The sequence below is a fragment of the Euprymna scolopes genome, chromosome 14, assembly GCF_053919585.1.
Source record: "Euprymna scolopes isolate OS-2025 chromosome 14, ASM5391958v1, whole genome shotgun sequence".
NCBI lineage: Eukaryota > Metazoa > Mollusca > Cephalopoda > Sepiida > Sepiolidae > Euprymna > Euprymna scolopes.
Window position 1 is genome coordinate 28623274 of NC_136495.1, and position 26495 is coordinate 28649768.

The 26495-nt window shown below is 34.3% G+C and overlaps 1 protein-coding gene across 1 annotated transcript in view; it reads left to right on the forward strand.

Moving 5' to 3' along the window:
- LOC145292925 (cyclic nucleotide-gated channel alpha-3-like) overlaps positions 1–26495 on the forward strand; it is a 485528-nt gene that overhangs the window by 439546 nt on the left and 19487 nt on the right. The window contains exon 3 of the mRNA XM_080139093.1: positions 857–1068. Coding sequence (XP_079995219.1) covers positions 857–1068 — 212 coding nt within the window. The remainder of the gene's footprint in view (positions 1–856; positions 1069–26495) is intronic.

The window sequence follows — 26495 nt, forward strand, 5'->3', positions numbered from 1 at the left end:
ATTAAACCTGTTCTCAATGCAATTGAAAAATTAGATGCTGTTGTGGGTGAGTCATCTAGAAGTGTTGGAATAACTCATTTTAGCAAGATTATAAAACATAGCGTCTGCTATGTAAAATCTATTTGATAGATAGAAATGTGTGTGTCTGTGTTTTTTTAACAGTCGCGTCGGACCGTTACAAAATCGGTATTGTTTTTACCCTCGGTCTTTCGGACGACAGATATCGAACAATTGTTCTAAAATATAAATTGCTTAACCCTCAACTGGGCAGTTTTCTACAAGTAGGGGTTGATTTTTGCGTCGACATTTTCGCAAGTCATCGTCTCCTCTCGCTTTACTACCATTCATTGTATCAGCTAACGCGTTTTTCCCTTTTTTTCCAACTTCGCGAAACAGGTTCGATCCTTCCCACCTACTACTACTTCATTTTAAGACCTTTCTCTAGCCAGGTTGCCTACTGTTGTTTTCATTTCCCTCTCCGCTACTACCACTTGTAAACACCTTTATCCACCCCCAGCATTTATTACTACACCACAGCTCCAAACCCGATGAACACCGTATACACCTGTTAGTTATATACAAACGTAGCGTTGACATGGGACACACCAACGAGTCTAAATAAAAACATCAGAAAGTCAACTAGCAGCGATTTTAAATCGTGACCATACGCAGTGACATTACATAATCCAATTATCGCTCGATTTTCATAATCATTCACACGAGGTAACTATATAGTTCCGAAGAGGAAAATAAAAATGTATAAATCGTCCATACAAATTGTTTCTATATTTTTTTCTTTTGTTTGTTTTATGACATAGTGACCAATATTTGCACCTATGTAATTTTCTTCTTTCAGATATTGGCACGGTATCGTAGTTGACCCTTCAGGTAACTTCTATTACCGTTGGCTTGCTGTCACATCAATGGCCGTCATCTATAATATCCTGTTAATTGTCGCCCGGTCGGCGTTCGGGGAGTTACAGAGAAAATATGTTGCCTTATGGATAACATTGGATTACCTCAGCGATCTCGTATACCTCATAGATATGGGCGTACGACTGAAAACAGGTCAGTATCATTTATTAGATTATCATATTATTTCAAGATTTTTTTGTATAAAAAATCTATATGTGATTCGGAAATTGTGAACATATTCCAATTCAATGATGGACGCGTGGACACGATTGTAGAAGGGTCAGTATCGTTTTCAAATAACTCAATGATAGATTGTAGAAAATTCCCGCCACAAATTTGCGGTTGACTCCCGAATACTAATAAAGTGAGGTCTACTCTACATACTACAAAAGATAGAATATATCATATCATCATGTTCCTGTGCCACAAAAATATACTCATTTACTCGTCAGAGTTCTATCTGCGTTTTCCCGGCTTTATCACTTCGAACGGGTATTTATCTCCCAGCGTATCCAATTAAATATTTATGTAACAAGTACTTTACTTGCAGAGGTTTAAAACTTGAAGATGATTGATTATTTATTGTTATATGTGTGTAAGATGAAATTTCTTTTGACTATAAAATATAAGAAAAAAGTGTTTTTTTCTCGTTATTTTATCCTGACATACTGTGTTACATTACGACTTAAGATTAAATGAAGCATACCAAATACAATGTCTCGTATATTTCATTCCGTCTAAATGGATATAAACAAATTGCAAACGATGCCTGAACTTATGCATTCATAATTTGACTGTGTGTTTTCTCTGTTGCGAATATTGACGGTGTAATATTTTAGGAATGATAATCCTATAATGGACGAGCATCAGAAGCAGTAATTTTTAATAGAATACTTAGCTAATTATCATTAAGAATGGTGGTGACTATGTAGAAAAGAGCTTTCGTTTAGATGGTCTTACTTCCACCTACGTAGCTTTTCACATGTTTCAGTTGAGGAATATGAGGCTTTAATTTTGGAACATTTTGAAAATAAATGGCACTCTATATTAGCAGGCACAACAATAGTTCATCGCGGGCAAATGTGCCTTGACAAATCTAGTGAATATGTATATAAAAAAACCTCTAGTGCCGAAAAGTCGCTCGTTTTAATGCCCCCACTCATTCAATCGAAGCTTTGGAAATTTTTGACAGAAAATATGTTAGATAATGACATTGTTAAAAATTAAGTTAATTATTATCGATATATTTATCTATGTATTCAATGATATCCTTAAAATAGGTTATATTGGGAGTTATTTATTGTTCATAGAATAAAGTGTAGCAATGGGTTTTAGCTGAGTATGTTTACAAAAATTAGCTTAGTAAAAAAAAAACTGACCTTGGGCAGACATACGTGGAAAAGTCACACGAAAAAAGACGTCTGCTTTTTAATGATGACGTAACAGAACTGAAGAAGAGGTAAAAAGAACAGGACGGTTAGAGAAAGCAATAGAGTGAGTTTGATCACGGAAGTTAACAGACGTAGTTCATGTCAGGAAGAGAGATTGTAAAGAACAAGCATGCAAACACGAAATGCAGACTTTGTGAAGACCATTTTATACAGCTGAAATAAATTTATATTTTAAAATATATAGTGCTGTTCTGTGATTTCACAAAAGAAGCAAGAACTGATGTCTCAGTTGGTTATGGTCTTGGTCATTTTATGTTTCATCACGGAGTTGGCACTGAGATAAGAATAATTCCATAAGAATAAAAGGTATGAAGCATATATTGTTCTTCTTACAAAAAATACCTTATATCAATAGTAACTGAAATATATACGCGTGTGAGAACTCTCTGATAAAACATGCCTCCGTTTGTGCATCGATATCATATCCCCTGTCTAAACAACATACATACAATTTATAGGTTTTTATCTTATCCCGTTGTAAGAACAATACCTCCCACCTCACTATATACCATATGACACCATATAACATTTATAAGATGCATTATTTCTGGAGCGACTATGCATAGCCATCGTTCATCAGTGTAAAGATTGAGTTTAAAATGCTTGTATCAGAAATTCATACAAAAGAACGACATATGTATTAATCAGTTAAGAGGGTTTGTCGGATTGACATTGATATAAAAAAGCCTACTTTTATGAATTTAAAAGTTATTAAAACGATATCTTATATTCTAAATTACAGATATGTGATATATTTCATGGAAGCTTACCTAATAAGTATATTCATTTGTAAAGCGAACGTTCATTTATATTTTTTTTCATTTTATATATTTTCCTATTAGATTATTGATTTATGTTTACTATACGCTCTATTTTATTTATGCATTTTGCTACTGCGTGAATGATTTTGTAGCGTTTAAGATAATACAGTTCTAGCATATACATAATTACGAAACCTGCATATATCAAAATATCATATTTTAGCATATTTTACGGCCGGGCAATGCCGGGCGGCCTCCTAGTGTAATCATCTATAATTATATGAATTGTTTTTTGTGTATTCAGATGTGTATTATCAACCATATTTTCTCTTTATTAAAATATTACATTTTTCTTATATATGGGTCGTGTAATTTAATTCATCTGCAAGAGATCTACCTAATTTTTTATATTCTTAAAAACGTTCATTTTTTATATATTCTCTATTATTTCTATCACTTTACTTATTTCTAAAGTAGTACTATATTCATGCAGACATTCAACAGTATTTATATTTGTGTAATATTTGCGTTATAAGGTTATTATAAACACAATACTCTTTCTATATACATTTATGTATGCATATATATATATATATATATATATATATATATATATACATATATTTGTTTAAATACTTTTGCTTACCAAACTTCTCTGCTAGTTGTTGGGTTAGAGATATGAAAGTTAATTTATAGCGTATTATGACCCATGCAACATTTTATATTTGCGTTTTACTCGGGTAAAATCTTTGCAAAAGTGTGTACATTAATAAATTAACGTAATTTGCCATGTGACGGTCGAACGAGAGCATTTTGAAGATCCATATGTTTAGTTACACATGTTTCGGTTACCGAATCGTATCAACGATACGGTAACTTCGTCAGACTTGAACAGAAGTGGTTATTATAGTTTAAGAAGATGATATTAAAAGGAGATGATGAAAAAAAAGGGGTTGTCAATTTTGATCCGGCAATATTTATTTTTAAGATTTAATATGGATCTGATCAGGGACACCGCATGGCAAACTGTCTTTTCACTTCCTGCTGAACATTGCGCAAATGAGGGCATCAATGGTCCAAAACGGCAATTGAAGCACATGTTCCCACGCGCCAATTTTATAGCAAGCCCCACTCTCCTGAATGGTTTACTTCTTCTTTTGCAGCTGGAATAGCGCAAAGGCAGAATGCGTACCGCAAATTTAACCGACATAAGTCCAGTTCAAACAGACAGAAGTATATAGAAGCCAGAAGTAACTGTAAGAAAGAAATAGCGACAGTTAAAAAAGAATTTACTGAAACTACAAAAAAACGCATCAAAGCACAGAAATTAGGAACCCACGACGTCTGGAAAATCTACAACAGTGTAGTAAATAATGGGCAATCAACAATTCCCCCACTATTCAACAATCACGAGGTTGTTTGCTCGGTAATTGAGAAGGCTTACATGCTTGCCAGTCGGTTTGCCCCCAACTCCACACTGGACCCTTCCAACCGCCCCTCCCTGACTTTCCTTTGCGGACAGACGCCACACAAGAGGATCTGAAAATCACCCCTTCTAAGGGGCATGCTATCATAAGAAATCTTGACACTGCAAAAGCATGTGGACCTGATCTCATCCCGGCTCTGTCATTAAAAGAGTGCTCCACCGAAGTAGCTCCAGTTCTCTCCAAACTTTACAACAAATGCCTTAATGAATATTGCTTTCCTAACTGCCGAAACCTGCTTCTGTAGGACCAATTTGCTAACAATTCTGACCCAGTAAATTATCGCCCCATTAGCCTCTTTTAACTTTACGGCAAAATATTTGAGGCCATAATTAACCAAGCTCTAGTCAATCCCCTTACAGAGGCTAAATTTCTTACTGACCAAAAATATGGATTTAGGCAAGGCTGTTCCACAGAAGACATACTAGCTGTAATATCTGAACGTATATACCAGTTACTGGACAAGACGGGGGAGGGCAGTGCCGTAGCTCTAGATATATCTATCATTTTTCTTGCCTGATGATATCTAATATGATTGAAACAGTCTGCACATCGGAGCTAGATATGACTGTATTTGCATAAAAAAATTCACACAGACACACAGACACACACACACACACACACACACACACACCCATATATATATATATACATATATATATTTATATATATAAATATATATATATATATATATATATATATATATATATATATATATATATGAATGTGGCTCTGTGTGTTAATTATCTATAAACCTTTCAACGGTTTGGCCGATATTTATTAAATTTTACACAAATGTAAGTTATGTACCTGGCATTAATGTTTAATCGATCTGGTGTTTGAATTTATTTGATAGATATCAGTCATCGATTATATAATACTCCGATTGAAGAAAGTACAGAAGATTTGGATCAAACTTAGCACCTATAAATACTTTTACCGCACCAGTAGAGTTGAGAGGTTATATTACTATCCCGGCAGAAAGACTCGTCATATGAAATAAATAGTAGGTTCTTTGATATGACAGCGGTGCGTTCGAAATGAATTGTTCTGTTTAAAGCACTTGCCTCTTTCATTTTACCCTATAATCCAATTATTGGACAACTACTAGAAGAAAGAACAGACATATAAAACAAACTGCGAGGTCTTTAATATAACTGGGGTTCGTACGAAATGAATGTTTCTGTTTACCGTAAACAAGTCATTATACTTAATTTTTAAATGTTTAACGTTGTTTTACGTACTTATGCATGGAACTAGTTTTACAAAATAAACTATAAGTTCTATATAGCGCAATGTAGGCTATAAGTTCTATATAGTGCAATGTGACTATATTTCTTCGGAGATACATGTGAAGCTTCCCGCCGGTGCATTGTGATCGCTCCTACACTAGAGCAGACAACCAGAAAAGTGATTGATATATTGACAATCACAGCGATTTCGATGATAAAAATACGGTAGTGTGGATACGTGGCTCCCTATCTTGGTTCGAATTTCCGACCGAGGGATTAATACTCGAGATTGAGAAAGCATGAAACGCTAGTGTTTTAGGTGTAAAATTATTTAATTATATATTAACCATAGCAAAGAATTCAAAAGAGGGACTGGAAATTCTCTTTCTAGATATACTATATCTCGGTGAATGGAAGAAATGGGATTTTTTTTAAAGGTGGGGAAATAAGCTATTTTTATCTAAGAAGAACATCAATGATAGGAAGATATTTTTCTAGTGTTATGGAAAGAAAGATACAGACTGGTCTGGGAATGTTTTCTGGGTAAATGAATCAAGATTCTGTCTTGTAGTGATGCTCCTGATACTCCTGAACGGTGCAATCGAAGAATTTGAGAAAAAGTTTCGACAAGTGGCACAAAAACGACAGTAAAACACGGGAATGGAAGGATAATGGTATGGAGAACTGTTACCGCATCAGGAGTTGCGGAACGTATAATATGTGAGAAGTCAATCAATGCAAAGGAGTACATTTGAATACTAGAAACAGGACTATTACCAAGTACCCAGAAGCTGGAAATATCTCAGAACATTATTTTTTCAACATGATAATACTCCCTGCACACACACTGCTAAAGTCACAAAAAATGGTTTTCTTATAATTCAATTGAGGTGATGTTTGGCCAGGTGAATACCCCGATTTAAGCCCAATCGAGAATATTTGGTCCATAATATCTCGTGCATTGGCAAGAAGAAATTTGTCGAACATTGACAAATTGTTGGAAGCTGTTCAAAGCGAATGGACTAGCATCTCCTCTTTACACTGTGCCACTTTGGTTGAGAGGATGTCTAAAAGGATTGATCTTTTAAAGAAATCAAAAAGGAATGCGATCCCATACTAAGCATTAATTAAAGTAAATGTCTTATTCTGTGTTATTAATCTCGTTTACGTTTCCTTCTTGAATTGTTCTTTGTCCAGTATAAAGTATAACCTTTAATTTGCCACATATATATAATTTTTATACTTTATACTAGCATTTCAGCCCGGCGTTGCCCGGTTGTTTGGATGTGTGTTGAGCCAAAAGAACGTGGTAGTTGGAAAGCAGGCTCGAACCCGTACCAGAGGACAAGAACGGGGAATAAACCTGATGTTTATGCTGTTACGACCACCGCCAAACCGGAAGTGACGTAGGTCTAAATTAAGTCTAGACAATCAAAAAGAGGGGATGATTTTCGGAAATATCGGCGAATAAAAGGATCCCTCGCTGTAGAAAAGTGTCCAGTTGAGGGTGAAGAAATTTAGCCAATGTTTCGCTATTTGTCGTATGAAAGGCCGAGGTTAAAAACGATACTAATCTTCTGAAAATCCGCCCCCTCTGTCGAAAGTTTTAGTCAGACATGCAAACACACATATATACATCCATACATTTATATATTGGTAACTAAAAATTATCGACTAAAACTAATTAAAAAGCTTGTCCTATCTCTGGATATCCTTTATGTAAAAATTCACATATTTAAACCAGAAAATGTCTGAGTAATTTGGTAGAGGCCGCAGAGGTTAATTTTCTTAAATTTTGACCCCTATTATGACCCCTTACTATTCATTTTCTGGGACTCAAATCAAGTTATTAAGGTAGATCCATGTCCAAGGAACCTATATCTAAAATTTCAAGTGCTTAGACTCAAAATTGGCGGATGAGTTTGGTAGAGATCTTAAAGGTCAAATCGTTGACCTTTGATCCCTTAACAGACAAATTTCTGGCCGAAACAAATCACATTGATTTTCCCAATTTTCAGTACCCTGTATATTAAATTTCGAATCTGTAGACTAAAAATTGACAGAGTTATTGCGTAGGGAAATGTACACACGCAGACACACACATACAGACACTTTCATTTTTATAGATATACTTACATGGGGCCAGCGTTGTCCGGGTTTTATGTGTATGCTGAGCAAAAAAAAAAAAAAATGTGTAAACTTGGACTCCTATTATGAGCCCTTAATATTTATTGTTTAAGGGTCTAATAAAGTTATTAAGTTAGATCCATGTCCAAGGAACCTATATCACACAGACACACAGATACACACACAAACACGTTCACTTTTATAAATATACTAGCGTTTGTGCCCGGCGTTGCCCGGGTATTTGGTGGTGTATGTTGAGCAAAAAAAAACAAAAAAAAACAGCGGTCAATTTTTTTAAAATTTGACCCCTATTATGACCCCTTAAAATTTATTGTTTTGGGCTCAGCTTCAGTTATTAAATTAGATTCATGTCCAAGGAACCTATATCTAAAATTCCAAGTGTTTAGACCTAAAATTCTCGGAGGAGTTGTGTAGAGTTCTCAAAGGTCAAATCGTTGAACTTTGACCCCTTTAATCGACAAATTTCTGGCCGACAACCGATCACATCGATTTTGCCAAATCTCAGTACCCTGCATATTAAATTTCGAGTGTGTAGACTGAAAATTGACCGAGTTATTTCGTAGGAAAATGTACACACACAGAAACACACACAGACAGACACTTTCACTTTTATAGATTTATAGATATATATGCGTGCGTGTTTGTGTGAGAGAGAGAAATAAATAGAGAGAGAGAAGCAGAGATAGAGAGAGATAGAGAGAGAGAGAGAGAAGGAAAGAGATAGAGCCGAGTTGATATCCATTCAGAATTAAGTGTTTAATATTGCGTCGTTGGTGTTTTTGATCATTGTTCGTTTGAGAGAAACATGTTCGCAAATGTTTGATTTTTTGTAAGTTTTTCTGTCTCGACTTTGAATGAATAATATTTTAAAAGAATATTGCATCTGATAGTATATGACACAAGAATCATTGCTAAAACAAGATAAGGTCAGCATGGAACGCAATCCATTGATCGGCAGTCAAGATAGGCTTCTTTCCGCCGAAAATTAGATCAGTGAGGAATCTTTATAATTAAATTTGTCTGTGGAATTGGTTGAGTTCTATTTTTAGATCAAACGAATAAAAATTGATAAATACACAAATGTCAGAGTCAAAAAGGTTTTCAAGAAAAGAAAACATTCTCCTAGTCTTTTGTTTTGTTTATAAAAGAACTGAACTATAAAATTAGTTTTATTTAAATTCGTACACAAAGAAAATGATTTGACGAAAATAATTTCTATAGAATATCAGTCTTTATATATATATATATATATATATATATATATATATATATATATATGTGTGTGTGTGTGTGTGTGTGTATAAGTGGGTTTGTATATACATATCTATATATATATGTGTGTGTGTGTGTGTGTGTGTGTAGGGTGTCTCAATAAAATGTATATACTCTTTAAATTATCTCAACCTGCTACATGAATGGGCTATACCGCATTTCTAAGAGATGTTTGGAAATAAAGAATGGCAGTTCCAGAAGGATGGAGCATTTCCCCAATATCATCATGACGTAAGAGCATATCTTAATAGTCCCCTACGAAGCAGATGGTTAGGACGAAGAGAAATTATGGAGTACTGTCCACGCTCACCGGATTTGATCTCCCACCCAAAGGTGTTTTCTGTTTTAGCGGGTGGGTGTGGGGATGTATAACCTCGGGTTCACACCCTAGAACGAGCTACAGTGAATGAGTTGACAGCAACTATTGAAACAAGATATCTCGACACACCAATTGAACTGATTATTGAACATTGTCTGTTGTTCATGAATCACAATGACCAATATTTTGAACACTTTCGATAATTAACTGGTTTCTATATGTGTTCGCATTATTTTTATATATGCAACATTTCTTTCTTATAATAAATGTTGATTTTATGGTCATTTTACAAAGGTATACATTTTATTGAGACACCCAATATATATATATATATATATATATATATATATATATATATATATATATATATATATATATATGATTTCTCCGTTTGCATACTTTAAAACCAAACATTAATCAGAAGTGAATTATTTAGAGTATTCATCGTCAAGCCCAAATATCAGTTGACGTGATATTGTAAACAAACAAAGACCAACTGCAACTTTTTGTTTGTGTGTGAGTTCGTTTCTTATAGACTTCGAAACGGCAGGACAGATTTTCTTTTAAATTTAAAGAACGTTAGTGTACATATTTGTTTAAGAATACCTCCGATAATTTTCGATAATCAATAATAATAATATGTTATTTATTTATCTGTCATCGGTACAGCTATTTTTCTAAGTAACAATAGTCGAACAACGAGTGGTGAAAAGTCTACTGTGAGCAAGTTGATAGCATGTTTTTTAATGTGTCTGTGTTTTTTGCATAACATGGTCTGTAAGTTCAAACTCCGCACGTAAATTTCTTAATTTTTTTTGTCATGAACTGCAAAGAATTTTATGAATCTTAACGTTTTTTTTGTGTAAGTTTGTTTGTTTTTTTTTTTTTGTTTTTTCATGGCGGGGTCTGTAGCTTATAACCCAGCAGGCAAAGCTCTTAAAGTATGTTTCCTGAACTTGAAAGAAGTCTATTTATAAGATTTTAAAATTTACGTGTGTCTGCATATTTGTAAAATATCTATTATTGTAGCAATATTAAAGTGGAATATGCCACTACTTTAATTAACTTAATAAGTAATTATAGAAAACAACAAAATAATAAAGCAAGCAACGATTATTTCTTCGTTGAAATAAACAAATACATTGGAATTCCACTCAAGTAACTTAAAACAATAAAACTTCAAATAGAAACGTTTTATAACTAAGTTTGCTATAAACTAAGGGTTTGGTATGAAATAGTTATTGTGTTTTATCAAAATTTCACAAACAGCACTACCTCAAGCATCGATTGAAATGAATGGCTCTCATCTAGGGGAGCCCCCATGTTTTGATATGCTTCTGGGTTTGACCCTTACTCCTGATCTGAAATGGAACACATACATCACGTCTGTGGCCAAGATCGCTGGGAAAATGGTTGGATCCTTCTACCGCTCCAGAAGATATCTCACTACTCATGTAATTATCTATCTATATAAAAGCCAAGTACGTCCAAAGATGGACTACTGCTTCCACATCTGGGAAGGAGCTGCTAAAACAGCATATCCTTCCTTGACAGAGTACAAAATAGACAGTGGCTTGGTAGGAGTTGCCATTTTCTCTTCCCTGCAACCTTTCTCCCACAGGAGAGACGTTGCGAACCTGTTTTTCTTTTATTGTTATTTCCATGGCAAGTGCTCATTTAAGCCCCATTCCCTGGTCCCGCCTCGCCAATCTTTAACGGCAAAAAAACCCCAAAAAACAGACTAGCTGAAACCACTGTCAATAATTTTCCCCACTCTTTATCCGTGCCTAAATCAAAACGTGGATTCCATGAGCAAAGATATTTTCTTAGACCTGCACGGCTGTGGAACTCTCTGCCGCTTGCCTGCCTTCCCCCTCCAAATTCAACCTGGATGTATTCAAGTCCAACACAAACAAATTACTGATGAACCGCCCCCTTTAAGTAATGACACCTTATCAAATCTCCAATACTAACTATTACTATAATACTACCCCATTTATTACTGTACACACACAATAACCCTTATCATCGAGTGGCTCCTGCGCCTTGATAAGTGGTGACCCCCATGTAAAAAAAGGAAAAAATGGAACGATTAACTAACTGCTTTCTTTGATGGAGAACCGCTTTTTGTCGAAATTACGAGTTCCCTTCTCATGCTATTGCAAAAATGAATGCATGGTATTATTATCCTCTTCGAAAACGAGGGTATATCTAGTTTAGGTTAACGTCATATACTTGTTAAGTTTTGTCAGATTTGCTTTGTTAAAGCCAAGTTTGACGAGTTCGTCCCGTTTTAAAGCAAGTAATACTTCAAAACTTATATTTGGCCTGTTAAAAGTTTTATATACGGAAAACTAACAAAGGTACAAGAAGAATATTATACAGTCTAAAATAATCAAAGCTAATCAAAAACCTTGATTCCAGTAAAGCAACCGGCCCTGACGGTATTCCAATTATAGTATTGAAAAGACTTAAACCAGAAGTGCCCATCCTTACAAAACTGTTTAAACGGTGTCTTAACGAGAATTGCTTCCCATCACCCATTATGCCCTGTATTTAAGAATTCAGGTGATCGCTCATCTCCCTCTCCGTACAGACCAATAATCTCCTGTGCGTCATGAGTAAGTTGCTGGAATCTGTGTTAAATAGAGAAGTAATCAACCATAAGCAAAAATAACCTTCTTAGTGACACGCAATATGGTTTCCGTTCTGCTAGATCTGCAGCAGATGTGCTTTTAGTTATATCTCATAGGATTAGAGAACCTCTTGACAGAGGCTACATTTCTAGGGCAATTGCTCTTTGCATATTAAACGTCTTTGATAGATTATGGAATAAAGGTTTACTTCACAAGACCTCCAGCTACGGTATAGCTGGGCATGTTTTCTAAATTATTAAATCATTTCTCTCTGATATGTTCATAAGAGTAGTGGTTGATAGGTAAAAATCAGAAGCTCTCAGTATTAATGCTGGTGTCCCTCAGATGTCTGTCCTGGACCCAACTCTTTTCCTGGTCTACATTAATAATCTTCCAAATCACATCCTTACATCATTCATAGACATTTATGCTGATGACACTACTATCTATGGTAAACGACCAAGTTCTCTCCGATTCTCTCTCCTTTGACCTTGAACAAGTGCTACAATGGGGGAAGAGGTGGCTCGTTACTTTTAACGCATCTAAAACCAAGCTGTTATCTTTACATCATCAACGCGTATGCCCATCTGGCATCAATTGAAATGAATGGCTCTCGTCTTGTGGAGGCCTTATATTTTTACAAGCTCCTGGACTTGACCTTTACTCCGGATCTTAAATGGAACACATACATTAAATCCGTTTCCAAGTCCGCTGGGAAAATGTAGAGATCCTTCTATCGATCCAGTAGATATCTCACAGCGGATGCATTTCTTTATCTATATAAGAGCCAACTACGTCCAAGGATGGAGTACTGTTGCCACCTTTTGGCGGAGTTGCTAGATAGGACTTATCCTGCTTTGATAGAGTTCAAAATAGACGTCGTCGCCTCATAGGGGGTGCCCTTTTCCTGCAACCTCTTTCTCACAGAAGAGGTGTTGCGAGTTTGTCTCTGTTTTATCGTTATTTTCATGGAAAGTGCTCGGCTGAGCTCCACCGTATGCTCCCCCCTCGCCGAACTTTCACAAGAAACACACGTCTAGCAGAAAACACTATCAATAATTTCCCCCATTTTTTTATCTGTTCTCAAAGCTAAACGTAGATTCTATGAGCAACGCTTCTTTCTTAGAACTGCACGCCTATGGAATAGTATTCCCTTTTCCTGTTCTCTTGCTTTTCAGCTGACTATAATATGGTTGTCTTCAAGTCTAACGTAAACAAGTTTTGATGAGCCGTTCCATATAAGTTAACAAATTTACCAAATTTCCATTACTAATGACTACTATATTTCCCAATTTCTACTGTATATTCTTTAACCTTTATCCTCAAGTGACCTCTTGGCCTTGATAAGTGGTGGTGCCTATCTAAAAAAATTACAGAGTTCAGTTCCCTACAAAACCATTTATTTACTTATTTTATTTTTTTCTACGGAATAATAGTGAATGCAAAATAATTCGATCTGAAAACTCGTTTTCCGTGATGGATGACTGGGCGTGACAAATCATATCCAAAACAATACTACACGCGTGCAGGTGCACGTGAAATTCAATTATACACCCCACCTACAAAGATGTGGTCGTCACATTTACATAATAATCCACTTACTGTCATCTCAGCTTATGTATGAATGGCCCGCCCAGTGAATTCACAATTCTTGTTGTTTAGAAAAATAAATAAATAAACTATTGAAAATAAAAGTACATCGGACTGATTTCATTCAAGATTTCCTGAACTATATGTAGCTAATTCTGTCGTGTGCTTGTCTGTCCAGAAATGCAACTGCAACCTAATCATTGAACCACGAGCGATTGGGGACTTTTTGGGTACAATTTTAAGAGGAGATAAAATAAACACTAACAATTGCTCAGCTGAACCTTCATTAAGAAATTTAGCTACCTATTGTCGCGCTCTCTCTCTATTTTTTTCTTAATTATTATTATTATTATTATTATTATTATTATCATTATTATCATTATTATTATTATTATTATTATTATTATTATTATTATTGGCTCACAAGGAGCTTTTACACAGGTTTTGAGAAACCTTGCCCTGAAATCACCCTGTCGTGTTCCCTGGAAGCGGGGTGACAACAAGTTCCAATTTCTCCCATCCTTTTTTCAAAGTTTTTGGGGATTGTTCCTGGTGCTCCTACTATTATAGTTTTTTTTTATATTCATCTTCCATATCCCTTTACGCTCTCTGGCTAGCTGTGTGCATTTGCTCCGTTCCTCTTTTTCTTTCATATTCACCCTGTCGCCAGATGAAACAGCAAATTCTACGATTCGAAAGGATTTTTCGTTCTTGTTAATTATTACATTATCCGGTCTTCTTGCTTGAATGGGTTAATCAGTTTGTATGCTCATGTACCATTGATTTGTGATTCTCATTTTCAAGTACTGCTGCCGGCTTATGTTTCTACTATTTGTCTGTGCGTTCGAGATGCGGTTGTTTACATAATTTCCAGTGGACTAGCCTTCCAACTTGGTCGTGTCTGTTATTGTATTCTTTTTGGGCCTATTTGCTGCACTCACTTATATGGTTTATCGTTTCCTCTCTTTGTCCACAGAGACTGCATTTGTTGCTTTCTTGAGTTTTTTTTTTTTATTTATGTTTGCTTTGTTGTGGTTGGTTCTTATCGATTTGTCTTGTGCGGCATTTATTACGGATTCAGGTGGTCGGATTATGTGTCCTTTTCGCATCCATGCCCAAATGTTTTCGTTATTTTTATCTTTTGTCATCCTTGTGAATCTTTCGTTTAGTTGCTTCTCTTCCCATTTTTCTTTTATTTTGTCTTATGGTTCCCCTCTGTTTTCTGTTTTATTGATGTTTTACAGTGCCATTCGCATCTATGATTATTCTCTCTGTTTTGCATTAAGTATTTTTCTAGTTCTTTGTTGGTATCATTCACACAGTCTACTATATTAAGACCCCCCCCCGTGCGGTCTTTCCTTTTTACGTAGATTCAGTCAACATCGTCTATTTATCTATCTATCTGTCTATCTATCTATCTTGTGATAGAATAGAGATATTGTTTGGGTAAAATAAGTTTAGCCCAATTATGCAAATAGTTATGTGATGAGTCTATAGATTGAGCTGTACTTAGCTATACACATAATGATTTAGAAATCCAAAACAATAATTGATGAAAACACTACATTTCCTAGGTGGCCGGAAGTCTCGTAAAGGAGACATGACCGTTAATTAGGTGGGTCACCGGAATTGACAGATCAAAAAGATTAGAGCAGACAATTCGGATTTGATCACCAAAGTGTGCAAACGTACACAAAAGGACAGGAAACGAGGCTAGACAAACAGAACATGTAGACATGTAGCAGAATGCGGGAAACCAGTGGCATACAAAACAAATTTTTATTTATAAAATATGAACACGTTTTCTTGTGATTCATATCGAAAGAAAAGTAGGCATGTCTCAATCGTCTCATTGTGTCATTATTGTTGACAGCCATCACAGCGCCCAGCAGCAGGAAGACAATAGCCCCCCCTGGATAAAAAGGTATGCAACATAACTCGTTTTCCGCATATACTCTCCGCTATGTAACAAATGGACATATCAATATTTGTGACAAAATGGACGGTTAAAACCAGAAGTGTTTATCAGGCGACTTAATAATTGGTTATATATATATATATATATATATATATATATATATATATATATATATATATATATATATATATATATATATATATTATCCAGAGACACACATATCGCAATCCACAATAGCCGTATCAGCCAACACACTGCAAATTTAATATTAGTTTCACCCTTATTTTCGGCTTATCAGTTAGGGGCATCAGAACAAAAATTTCTAAGTGATGAGCCTAAAATGAGATTGAAACTTGAGTTTTAGACTTCCAGTTTTTTAGCAGTCATGGTTCTTGTGATCTCCGGCATTATTTTACTGTAGAAATAATCATATATATATATATATATATATATATATATATATATATATATATATATATACTTTCACATTCAGGAGAATATATATATATATATATATATATATATATATATATATATATATATATATATATATATATATATATATATTGGTGTCGTTTAATATGTCTAATGCGTTTCATATCTACAGAGCTGATCAAGGTAAAAATCGACGCTTTTTTCAATTTAGTCTACACCTCTAAGTAACACCTCGGCTAATTCCAGTGAGTTGAATTAACATGTTTAATAGATCAAACATCACAAAAGATATACGATAAGCGAGTAATAAAAAATAAATCAACAAATATTATTTCTCGTAGCAAACATATAGAAAAAAAAAGTATTAATGGCATTTTGTAAATTGTATATTATCGGCTTCTTTAAATTATTCGGAATATTTTCCATTCAATAAAGCCAGTTACAGTGTTAGAGTTGCTTCTAAAACAGATTTTTATCTTGCTAACAGGATATCATTACTTGAAATCATATTAAGGTATATTCTATTAAGCGTTCTTGTAAATTATAAAATTGTATAAATACTTATATTAGAAATTATTTTCCAGAAAACTTTTTAATCCGTCATGAAATTCTACACATGATGGTTTGCTGCATTCACTTACTATATAATTTATAGTTTCGTCTTTTTGTCCACAGAGTCTGCATATACTTCCTGTGTTGTATCGAGATTTGGTTTATATATGGTTCGTTCTTATCGAGTTATCTTCTGCTGCGGTCATTTGGGAGTCAGTTAGTCGGCTTCTGTGTCCTTTTCGCATCCATGCCCAAGTGTTTTCGTTATTCTCATCTTTTTTATCCTTATGAATATTTTGTGTTGTTGTTTTCCTCCCCATTTCGTCTTTTCTCGTCTTATCCGTTATATCTCCATTTTCTGTTTTGTCGATTTTCTCACTGTTTCTCGCTGCCATGATTATCCTTTCCGTGTTTTGCTTTATGTATTTAAAAAATATATTTTTGTGTCATATACAAAGTCTCCTATGCAAACAAGTACTCTCCCGCCTTCTTTTCTTTTCACATAGAGTCCGCAACATCGTCCTTTGGGTGTAGTGCATTGTGAATAGTCATAAGTTTCCTGGTCTTCTGATCGAGGTGTCTCTGCTCTTATTTGATCGAACGTATGAACGTCCCTGGGTATCTTATTAGTGATACTACCCATGTATTTATACATTTTATTAGGTTTCTGCTATATAATTTAGTTTCTAGAAGTTTTCTTTTTCTCCTGAGGTATTCCTTTCCAATTTTCACTTTAATTTCTGTGACTTCATTGTGCCTGCTCCAAGATATTTATAATCATCATTTTACAATAGTGCCCTGTTTGGTTAAGTAGGTCTATGCCCTCTGTTGTCTCCAGTATTCCCTTTCTTATAACTAGTGTTGCTCACTTTTCCATATGAAACTCCATTTGTATTGTTATATCGTAGATTATATGAATAACAAGTCATTACTGGGGTTGTACAGAAAAGGTTTATTTAGGTAAAAAGGTACACACAATTCTAAGCGTCCATTGACAGCTTAATACTAAATTCTGTTTCCCACGTGCGGAGAGTTTGCTTGTTATTTTATAGACGTAACAGTCCATTCATTTGAGGGGTGTTGGATCAGTCCATTATATCATGTATTTGCTAGTTCAAGATAATGGTAGTTTTTAATAGTATCTCTAGTTCTTTTTCAATTCCTGCAAAACGTTTCAGGTCGTCCATGTACATTACGTGGTATATTTTTAATTTGTATTAGAGAACTTACATCAAGCTTGGCACTTTCTCAGTATATTGTTCAGGGGTATCATGGCTATTATAAACTGCAATGGTGATAGTTAATCTCCTTGGAAGATGCCTTTTTGTATGTTCATTTCTGTTAAGTGTTGTCCTTCAGCTGCCAATTCCAATCTCCACGTTCTCATTGTGTTTTCTATTATGTTGATGATCCAGCTTGGTGTTTTCATCCATTTTAAAGCATTCTATTATCCATGTTTGTGGGATTTTGCTGTATGTCTTTTTGTAGTCGATCCATGCTATTGCTACAGTCTATCTCCTTCTTTTTTTACATCCTTTAAGATCTTTGCATCTATGTATAGCAGGTCAGATGTTCCTTTCTTTCATTTCTGCCACCCTTCCTGTTCCTCGGGGAGAAGTTAACGATTATTTAGGGACTGGTAGATTTGTTCTCTTAGTTGTGATGTTAATATTTTCAGCGTAGTGAGTAAGTACGTGATAGACCTACAGTTGCTGGGGTGGTTCCTTTGTCTGTGTCCTTCTGTATCATAGTGGTTTCTGGCTTTTGTCATCCAATCTGGCACGTTTGTTTCCTGCATATATCTTCACATGTTTTGGGCTAGTCTCCCGTGTAGTGCTGTGAATTTTTAAACACGTATGTATGTATTCCGTCGTGTCCTGGTACTCTCCAGTTTGTCATTTTCCTATGTTTTTTTAGGGTTGTCTTGCTGATTTCATTCACTGTGCCTTCTTCTATTTATTGTAGTTCTTCTTTCATGTCTTTCAGCCATTCAGCTTTTATGTTATGTTCTTGTCGTTCTCCCCATACCTTACTCCAATAGAGTTTTGTTTCTGTTGGGTTTGGTCGTCTGTTTTTGTTTTGCTCTGTTCACGCTTTGATAGAATTGGTTTTCATTGTTTTCAAATGCCCTGTTTTACTTGCATTGTTCTGATTCGTATCTATATCGTCTCAGCCTCCCTGTTTTTGCTTCTATTTCTGGTTCAGCTCTTCGTGTTTCTTATTTAGCCTTTCCCTGCCGACCACATTTCTAATTTTCAATTTTATCTACGACGCTTACTTCCTTTTTTTTATGGTTGTTGATTTGGGCTTTTAGCCTCATTTCCCATCTACGTTTTGTCGTTCAATTATTCCCTGGGCGTTTTTTTTCTGTTTTGAACTTCATAATTATCATCTTGGCCCCTGCGTAGATAAAATTGTTTAGCTCAGGGAGTGTGTTTGTTATGTGGGAGGACCCTGTTTATTTTCTCTGTTTACGTTTTTAATTTCTTCCGTCCTTGGTTTCTAATGATGCGAGCGTTGTTTTTTTCCTCGTTCATAAACTCCTATTTTTTTCTATTTCTTCTGCTTCATCCTTTGTTATTTCTGTTTGATTTCCTTGTTTTTAACGTCTGGAATTTGTAGGTCAACCTCTAGTGCTGTTTCTCCTTGTGGGCTTTTACACATGTGAGTACACTGGGGGATGTTTCATGCTCAGTTTCATTGTTTATTTTCCGCTGTGATTCCATTCATCCCTGTTTTTAGAGCCACCCTCTCTTGAGCATCAGTATTGCTTGGTCTGCAATCGTTTGTTCTGTTGTATGGTAGTCACTGGGCAGGTCCCATAGCTCTTTCATTTGTTTCCTATAACGTTCATATCTATATTTCGGATGTATTCTATAACAGCATTCCACTACGAGTCTATTCTCCATATTGCCCATTTCTTCGTTCGGATTCTTTTTGTTGTTTATCTTGGCTGTGTTCTTTTTAGTTGGTATCAGTTTGGTCCCTGGAATTGGAGATTGTCTTTACCTGTTCATCGCTCGTGTTATGTGTGTTGCTGAAATAAGGATGAGTGCCAACATGCTCAGGATGGCCACCGAGGGAGCACCTGCCAATCATGACACCCAGATTTTTCTTCTGAGTTTGTGTAATTTGTATTAGACATTTATTATATTTGTCTGTGTAATTTGTATTAAATAATTTTCATATATGTTCAAAACTGAGAATGACGCAGGAATAGTGTATAGCTTGCATGCATAGGAGAAGTAGCGTGCACTATCACACATGCATAAAATATATGAAATGACAAAGTATACTCAGAAAAAAATTAAAATCAAAATCAAAAAACAAAAAAAACTAAATAAACAACTTAGTATAAGTACAAACACGTACGCTGAATCAATGAATTTGAAGTTAGGTCTCCCTTAGACCGTTGAATTTCTTCGTTGGTAGTAAAAAGTGTGGACGGCTTTATGTTTATTTTTTTTTCATTCTTTTCTATACTTCCCCCGCCTTATGCTTCTTTCCTTGGGTAGTTGCATCGCAGGTTTGTTAGTTATGCCAAGTCAAACAAGACAAAGGATTAATTAAATTGTCTGAATACAAATAATTCGGTTAGTGTTTTCATATCACCACAAACAAGAGATAATAGGGGAGGAAATAAACACGGGCTTGTATTTTTACTTACAATTAAAAATCACGTCTTTTCTAAAGTTCACTTAGTCTTGCATTAATTAAAATAAGTAATTCATCTGTAGCAGAAACAATTTTTTTTTATTTTTCCTTGAACTTCTACACTTTTTTCATATTTAATGACTTTACTTCCATTCTCTATTTCAAGAAACCTATTCACTATTTACATACACCTTAACTGCCGTTCTCTCTCTCTTCCAATCTCTCTCTCACTCTATATCTCTTTATATATATATATATATATATATATATATATATATATATGCCTTATCTCTCTCATATATATATATATATATCGACTATTATATAAAAGGAACTTTCTATATGTATGTGTATGTGCGTTTTAGTTCGTTCCCTTTGTACTCGGAAACGGCTCGGCAAACTTTTAGGAAAGTTTGCACGACTGTATTTCATGTGTCTAGCAGTGTTTATCGGTTGGTTTTGTGTCGGAATGTGTTCGATATGTATCGATAACCTATAATCGATATAATCACATGAAAGAATGAGCAGAATATTTTAACCAAAGGTAATAGCTTACACCTGAATATCCGTGTCAGTAAAATAGTCGCTTTCCTTATCAGACACTGCTTTCTCACTCATATTGTCATTATGTCCTTCTTAAAATTGTCCGCACCCCCCCTAAACATATACGTTCGTATTTTTCGTAAATGTAACGAGGTTTCTTCCTGATCCACATCAATGATCTTCAAAATCACATCCTTAGATAATTTATAGACATTTATGCTGATTGCTCTTCTATCTATGGCAACACATCAAATGCTGTAAAGACTATGTTCTCTCAGATTCTCTCTTCTCTAATATTGAGCACGTAATATAGTGGCGGAAAGGTGGCTAGTTTCATTAGATATATATCATCAATACTCTGATCCCCATCTGTCATCAATTGAATGGCTCTCGCTTTGGGAAAGATTCATGTTTTGACAAGTTCCTGTGCTTGGCCTTTATTCCAATATCACTGGAACTAGATTGTTGTTCCGGAATTCCCATTCAATAGTGGTCATGGCCTCAACACTGTCTATTTAATGTATCGCTTGGAAGTAACTCTGAAGAGCATGATACTTCGTTGTCGAAAACGTCGGTACAGTCGTTCAGATGTAGAAGGTTTTGGCTGAACCAACCAACTTTTTCGCCAAGACTAGAATACCTCATTATAAGACACATTGTCTTCTGGTTTGCCCCTTAACAATACCATCCTTGCTGTACACCCAGCGTTTTCAATCTCAGCTATGTTGTTCTTATGTGTGGAAAACATCTTAACAGTTTCTCTTCAAAATTCGTATAAAACTGATTTTTCCGATTCCAAACACTGCGGACGTCGAAGCGTATACCGTCAATGCATGCAAAAACAAAAAACTACTGCAGACATCGTACCAAAGCAAATTCTTCATAACATTTATGCATACTAAAACCTGAGTTCCTTTACCCGAATATTTTATAACATCTTATATAATAGTATAATAACTAATTCTATTAGGTTATTAACAGTGCAATGTAGACTAGACTGTATTGGAAACTAAGTCACTGCCATGGAAACTAAGTCACTGGGCTTTCTCTCGATGAACAACGAACGGTACCCAATAAGAGCAGGCAAGCAATCGGTTTGATTGAAAATTATCTGATTTCACTGATTTCGATGACAATAAATATATAGAAGTGTGAAACATTCGTTGAGTATTATTCATTCCCGGGTATCGTCGGATCGCCCTGCTTTATATATATATATATATATATATATATATATATATATATATACATAGATAGATAGATAGAGAGAGAGAGAGAGAGAGAGAGAGAGAGAGAGAGAGAGATTGAATTTTAATCTTATCTAACCTAATCTATTATATAAATATTGCATGTGTATGGGTTTGCCTATGAGTTGGTTCCTTAGGACTTCGAACACCGTTGGGCCGATTTTAATGAAATTTTGCAGAAGAGTACTTTATATCACAGGAAGTGTTTTAGATGAGTTTTGTATCGGACTGTTTTCGATGAGTATCGATACTCGATAATGGAAATAATACTATACAGAACGGACAGGCGATTTGACCAAAGTTTACACCTCACAAAGCCTAACATAACAAAAGATAATTGTATCTTAGAAGTTATATTATCAAACACGCCCAAACGCTCAACAGTAAGTTATTCTATATGACAGGGGCGCGTTGGAAATAAATATTCCTGTTTATTGCAGAATTGCACAATGATACTTAAATTTTTCATTTTAAAATTAAATCCCAGAAATTATCATCGACAGGATAGGCATATAAAACTAAGATTAGATCCTTGGATATGACAGAGGCACTTTCGCAATTAATGGTTTTGTTTAGAGCACAATCGAATATAATAATTGATTTAAACCTTTTAAGATTTATTCATGCCATTATATAGAAAAAATATTTTTTTTTATAAAATCAACATTAGGTTAAATGAGGTGCAATGTAGATAAACTGTATTGTTAATTAAGTCACTGCGAGAGGCACGTGAACTTTCTTCTGGTGTACCGTAATTGGTCCCTAATACGAGCAGGCAAGCCATCGATTTGATTGAAAAATATTTGATTTCACTATTTCGATGACAATAAATATATGGGAGTGTGAAACATTCCCTGGCTATCATTCGATCCCGAGAATCGTCGGGTCACTCTCTCTCTCTCTCTTTCTCTCTCTCTTTCTCTCTCTAGATATATATATATATATACATATATATATATATATATATATATATATATATATACACACACAAGATTACATGTTGTCCGATGGATCAGTATATGTTATGGCAAGATAGAGAATAGTAAGTATATTAATTATGCCAAAGCTATGCAAGCTCGCGCACACAACAATGACCACCACTTTAAACCTAAAGAAATACATCGCTTGATATCCGGAAAACTACTTCTTTGTTGAAAATTTAAGTGCGATGTACGTTTTTAAGCATACCAGAAAACCTATAAAACTCGTCACAAAGGAAAATATTAAAGTGGAAACTAAGAAATAATTAACTAAAATTCCTATTTTTATATTTGCTTTAAACTCCTACATTGTATACAGTGTAGACTATCCATACATTAAACTTTGTCTGAGGTCACTTACGCCGAATGGCGTTGTAAACAGAGATGTGCGACTCTTAGTTATAGCACTTATCACAAATAAACGGCTTTTGTCCGTTTTTAACAGGTTAAAATGTCTATTGTTTGCATAATCTTCGAAGAATTAATAGACACATGAATTCTTCAAACTGCCAATTATGGAATGCAAAAAAAAAAAGATTTAAAACAGTTTAAATCGGAAAAACAAAAGTAAATACGCAAGAAAATAAACTGTTATTGCGTTTGGTTGTAGTTACCATGAGAAACAGGATTTACTATTTACATTTGTTTTTGTGATAGTTTTTTTTCTAATCCAATAAGGTAACTATGTGAGATCACTATTAATATTTTTGGGTAACAATTACTGATTGTTATATTTTTTACGCGCCATTTATAAAAAAAAATGTTTAAAGCCATTACCTGTTGATAGTTAAGTAGTTTTTTTTTTATTAACACAGTTTAAACGACTGCGCAACCTGATCTGAGTAGTTTTAATGTCTTTACACTGTCAATTACGATATATATATATATATATATATATATATATATATATCTGTGTGTGTATGTGTGTGTGATGATAATATCCACAGTCAATCAACGTCGTAGCCACAAGAGGTATGATAGCCATCGAACAGGAAGTCCAAGACTCGAGTTTAATCCTCATTTGGGCTTATCAGTCAGACAATCCGAACTCGGGATTCGAAACCCGAGTCACTTGCATGCGAGGTAAGCACTCTGCCAATTGAGCAAAGGCCCCGCACATTAGAAAGTCTCTTAACTAACAGACATCAAGCAAACCGCGAAAACATCCGACTGTGAAAGGGACTTTCGACGTTTCGAAAAAGGGCGCGGTCACCCAATATATATATATATATATATATATATATATATATATATATATATATATATATATATGTATATATATATATATATGTATATGTATATATATATATAGATTATACTATATTATATTATATTATATTATATTTATATAAGTCTTTAAAAAATATTAAATCACGAACATATAGCTTTTATTTTTGTTTGAAAACGATTGCAACTGGCAATGAAAAATACAAATAAGATTCGTAAAATGCCGATAAAAAATGCAATAAGGATTTTGTTTTGTTTTTATTTTCATGTTTTTAACGCTAAAAACCGTCGATTTAAAATTTTCATAACTTTTTTTTATTATATATGCACAGAGTATTTCAAATTGTAAACTGTAAACTGAATTAATGATTTCAACCGCGAAGCTACACAATCTGGGCTTTATCATATAATACAATATATATATATATATATATATATATATATATATATATATATATATATGAGTTTGTGTGTGCGCGCGTGTGTGCGTGTGTGTGCGTGTGTAAATTGATAGATACATATGTAACAAACATCGTGTGTAATAACAGAACTTTGCTGCTTAATTAAAACATGTTATTCATGTTTTCACTTTTACTACTGATTATGTTTATGTCCATTTTCGAAAACTGATGACTGTTCAATATGTACAGTAACAATTTTCAATTTCTTTATTGAATAATCGTCACGTGAAAATTAAAATAAATACACAGAATGGAGAGAAAGCATTTAAAGAAGCTGGGAAACGCGCACGTGAAGTCTACTCACTTAACACACAAAGTGAATCACAAGTATAAAACAACTTCTGAGTCGTCTGATTTCGTTCTTGAAAATTTTAATCTCTATATATATTAGTTTTCGTGTGTGTGTCTGTGTACATTTCAGTAAAAATAACTGTCAGTTTTCCGTGTAGAGACTCGAAAATGTAACATAAGGAATATTGTGATTTGGGAAAATCAGCTTAATCGTTTTCGGTCAGAAATTAGCCTGCCAGAGAGTCAAAGCTAACCGATTTCACCTTTGAAAATTCTACCAATCTACTCCGATAATTTTGGTTCTAAACACTTGCAATCTGAAATGTAAGTTAATTATACGTGGATCCAATTTATACTTTGATTTGACCCTCAGAAATTAACGTTAAGGGGTCACAATTTGGGTCAAATTTACAAAAAAAATTGGCCTCTGCTGTCTCCACTAATTTACTCAGCCTATTTCCTGATTATGTTGTAACAGATGCATTGCGTAGAAATCATTGGATTTTTTTAGATTATATATTTAAACTTATCTGGCAGTACATGATGGTCAGTTTTTTTTTCATTTCACTGTACTCTGTAAGTTTACACAAATAAAGATATCCATTTCGCGTGTTTGTATTTTATTTCTATGTGCGATTTATTAATATTATTATTCGATTAGCCCGTAATAGTTTCCATTATATACAAAAAGATAATTGCGTATGAGTAAATCAAACTGAATGTTTAGCAAATGGAAGCTTGGTGAATTCGGAGATTTTTGGTCTAAAAGTTATACGTATATTCGTTTTACAGGTCTAATTTTACTTTGCATATCCATGTATGCATATATACTGACACAGTCTTTAATAAATTTTGGCTATTTGCACATCTGTATGCTGCTGATGCAATCGTTGAACATATATACATGTATATATATATACATGTATATATATATATATATATATATATATATATATATATATATATATATATATATATAATGCTATTGCATATTGATCTTCAGTTTGACAAAATGTCTCCACACATCCAAAAATTCTGGATTTTTCTAATTTTCAGCACAGTCGGATCCTTACCTCGGATTATACCACTGACAAAAACATTACAGGAACTTTAAACTCATTTATTTATCGCGGACTATTATTCTCATCTTTCAAGTTGTTGTTTCACGACGTTTCGGCAAACTATTTCTATGGCCTTTGTCAGGTGGTAACCGCACCGAGATAGGAACTCCGAATCTCCTTACTAAAAAAGATGAGGATAATAATCTATAATAAAAAATTAATAACTGATATTCACCTCCAAAATCAATTCCAATTAAATAATATGAAACTTTAAAGTTTCTTAATATTACCTCCACTTTGCATGTTTTTATTTTTCAA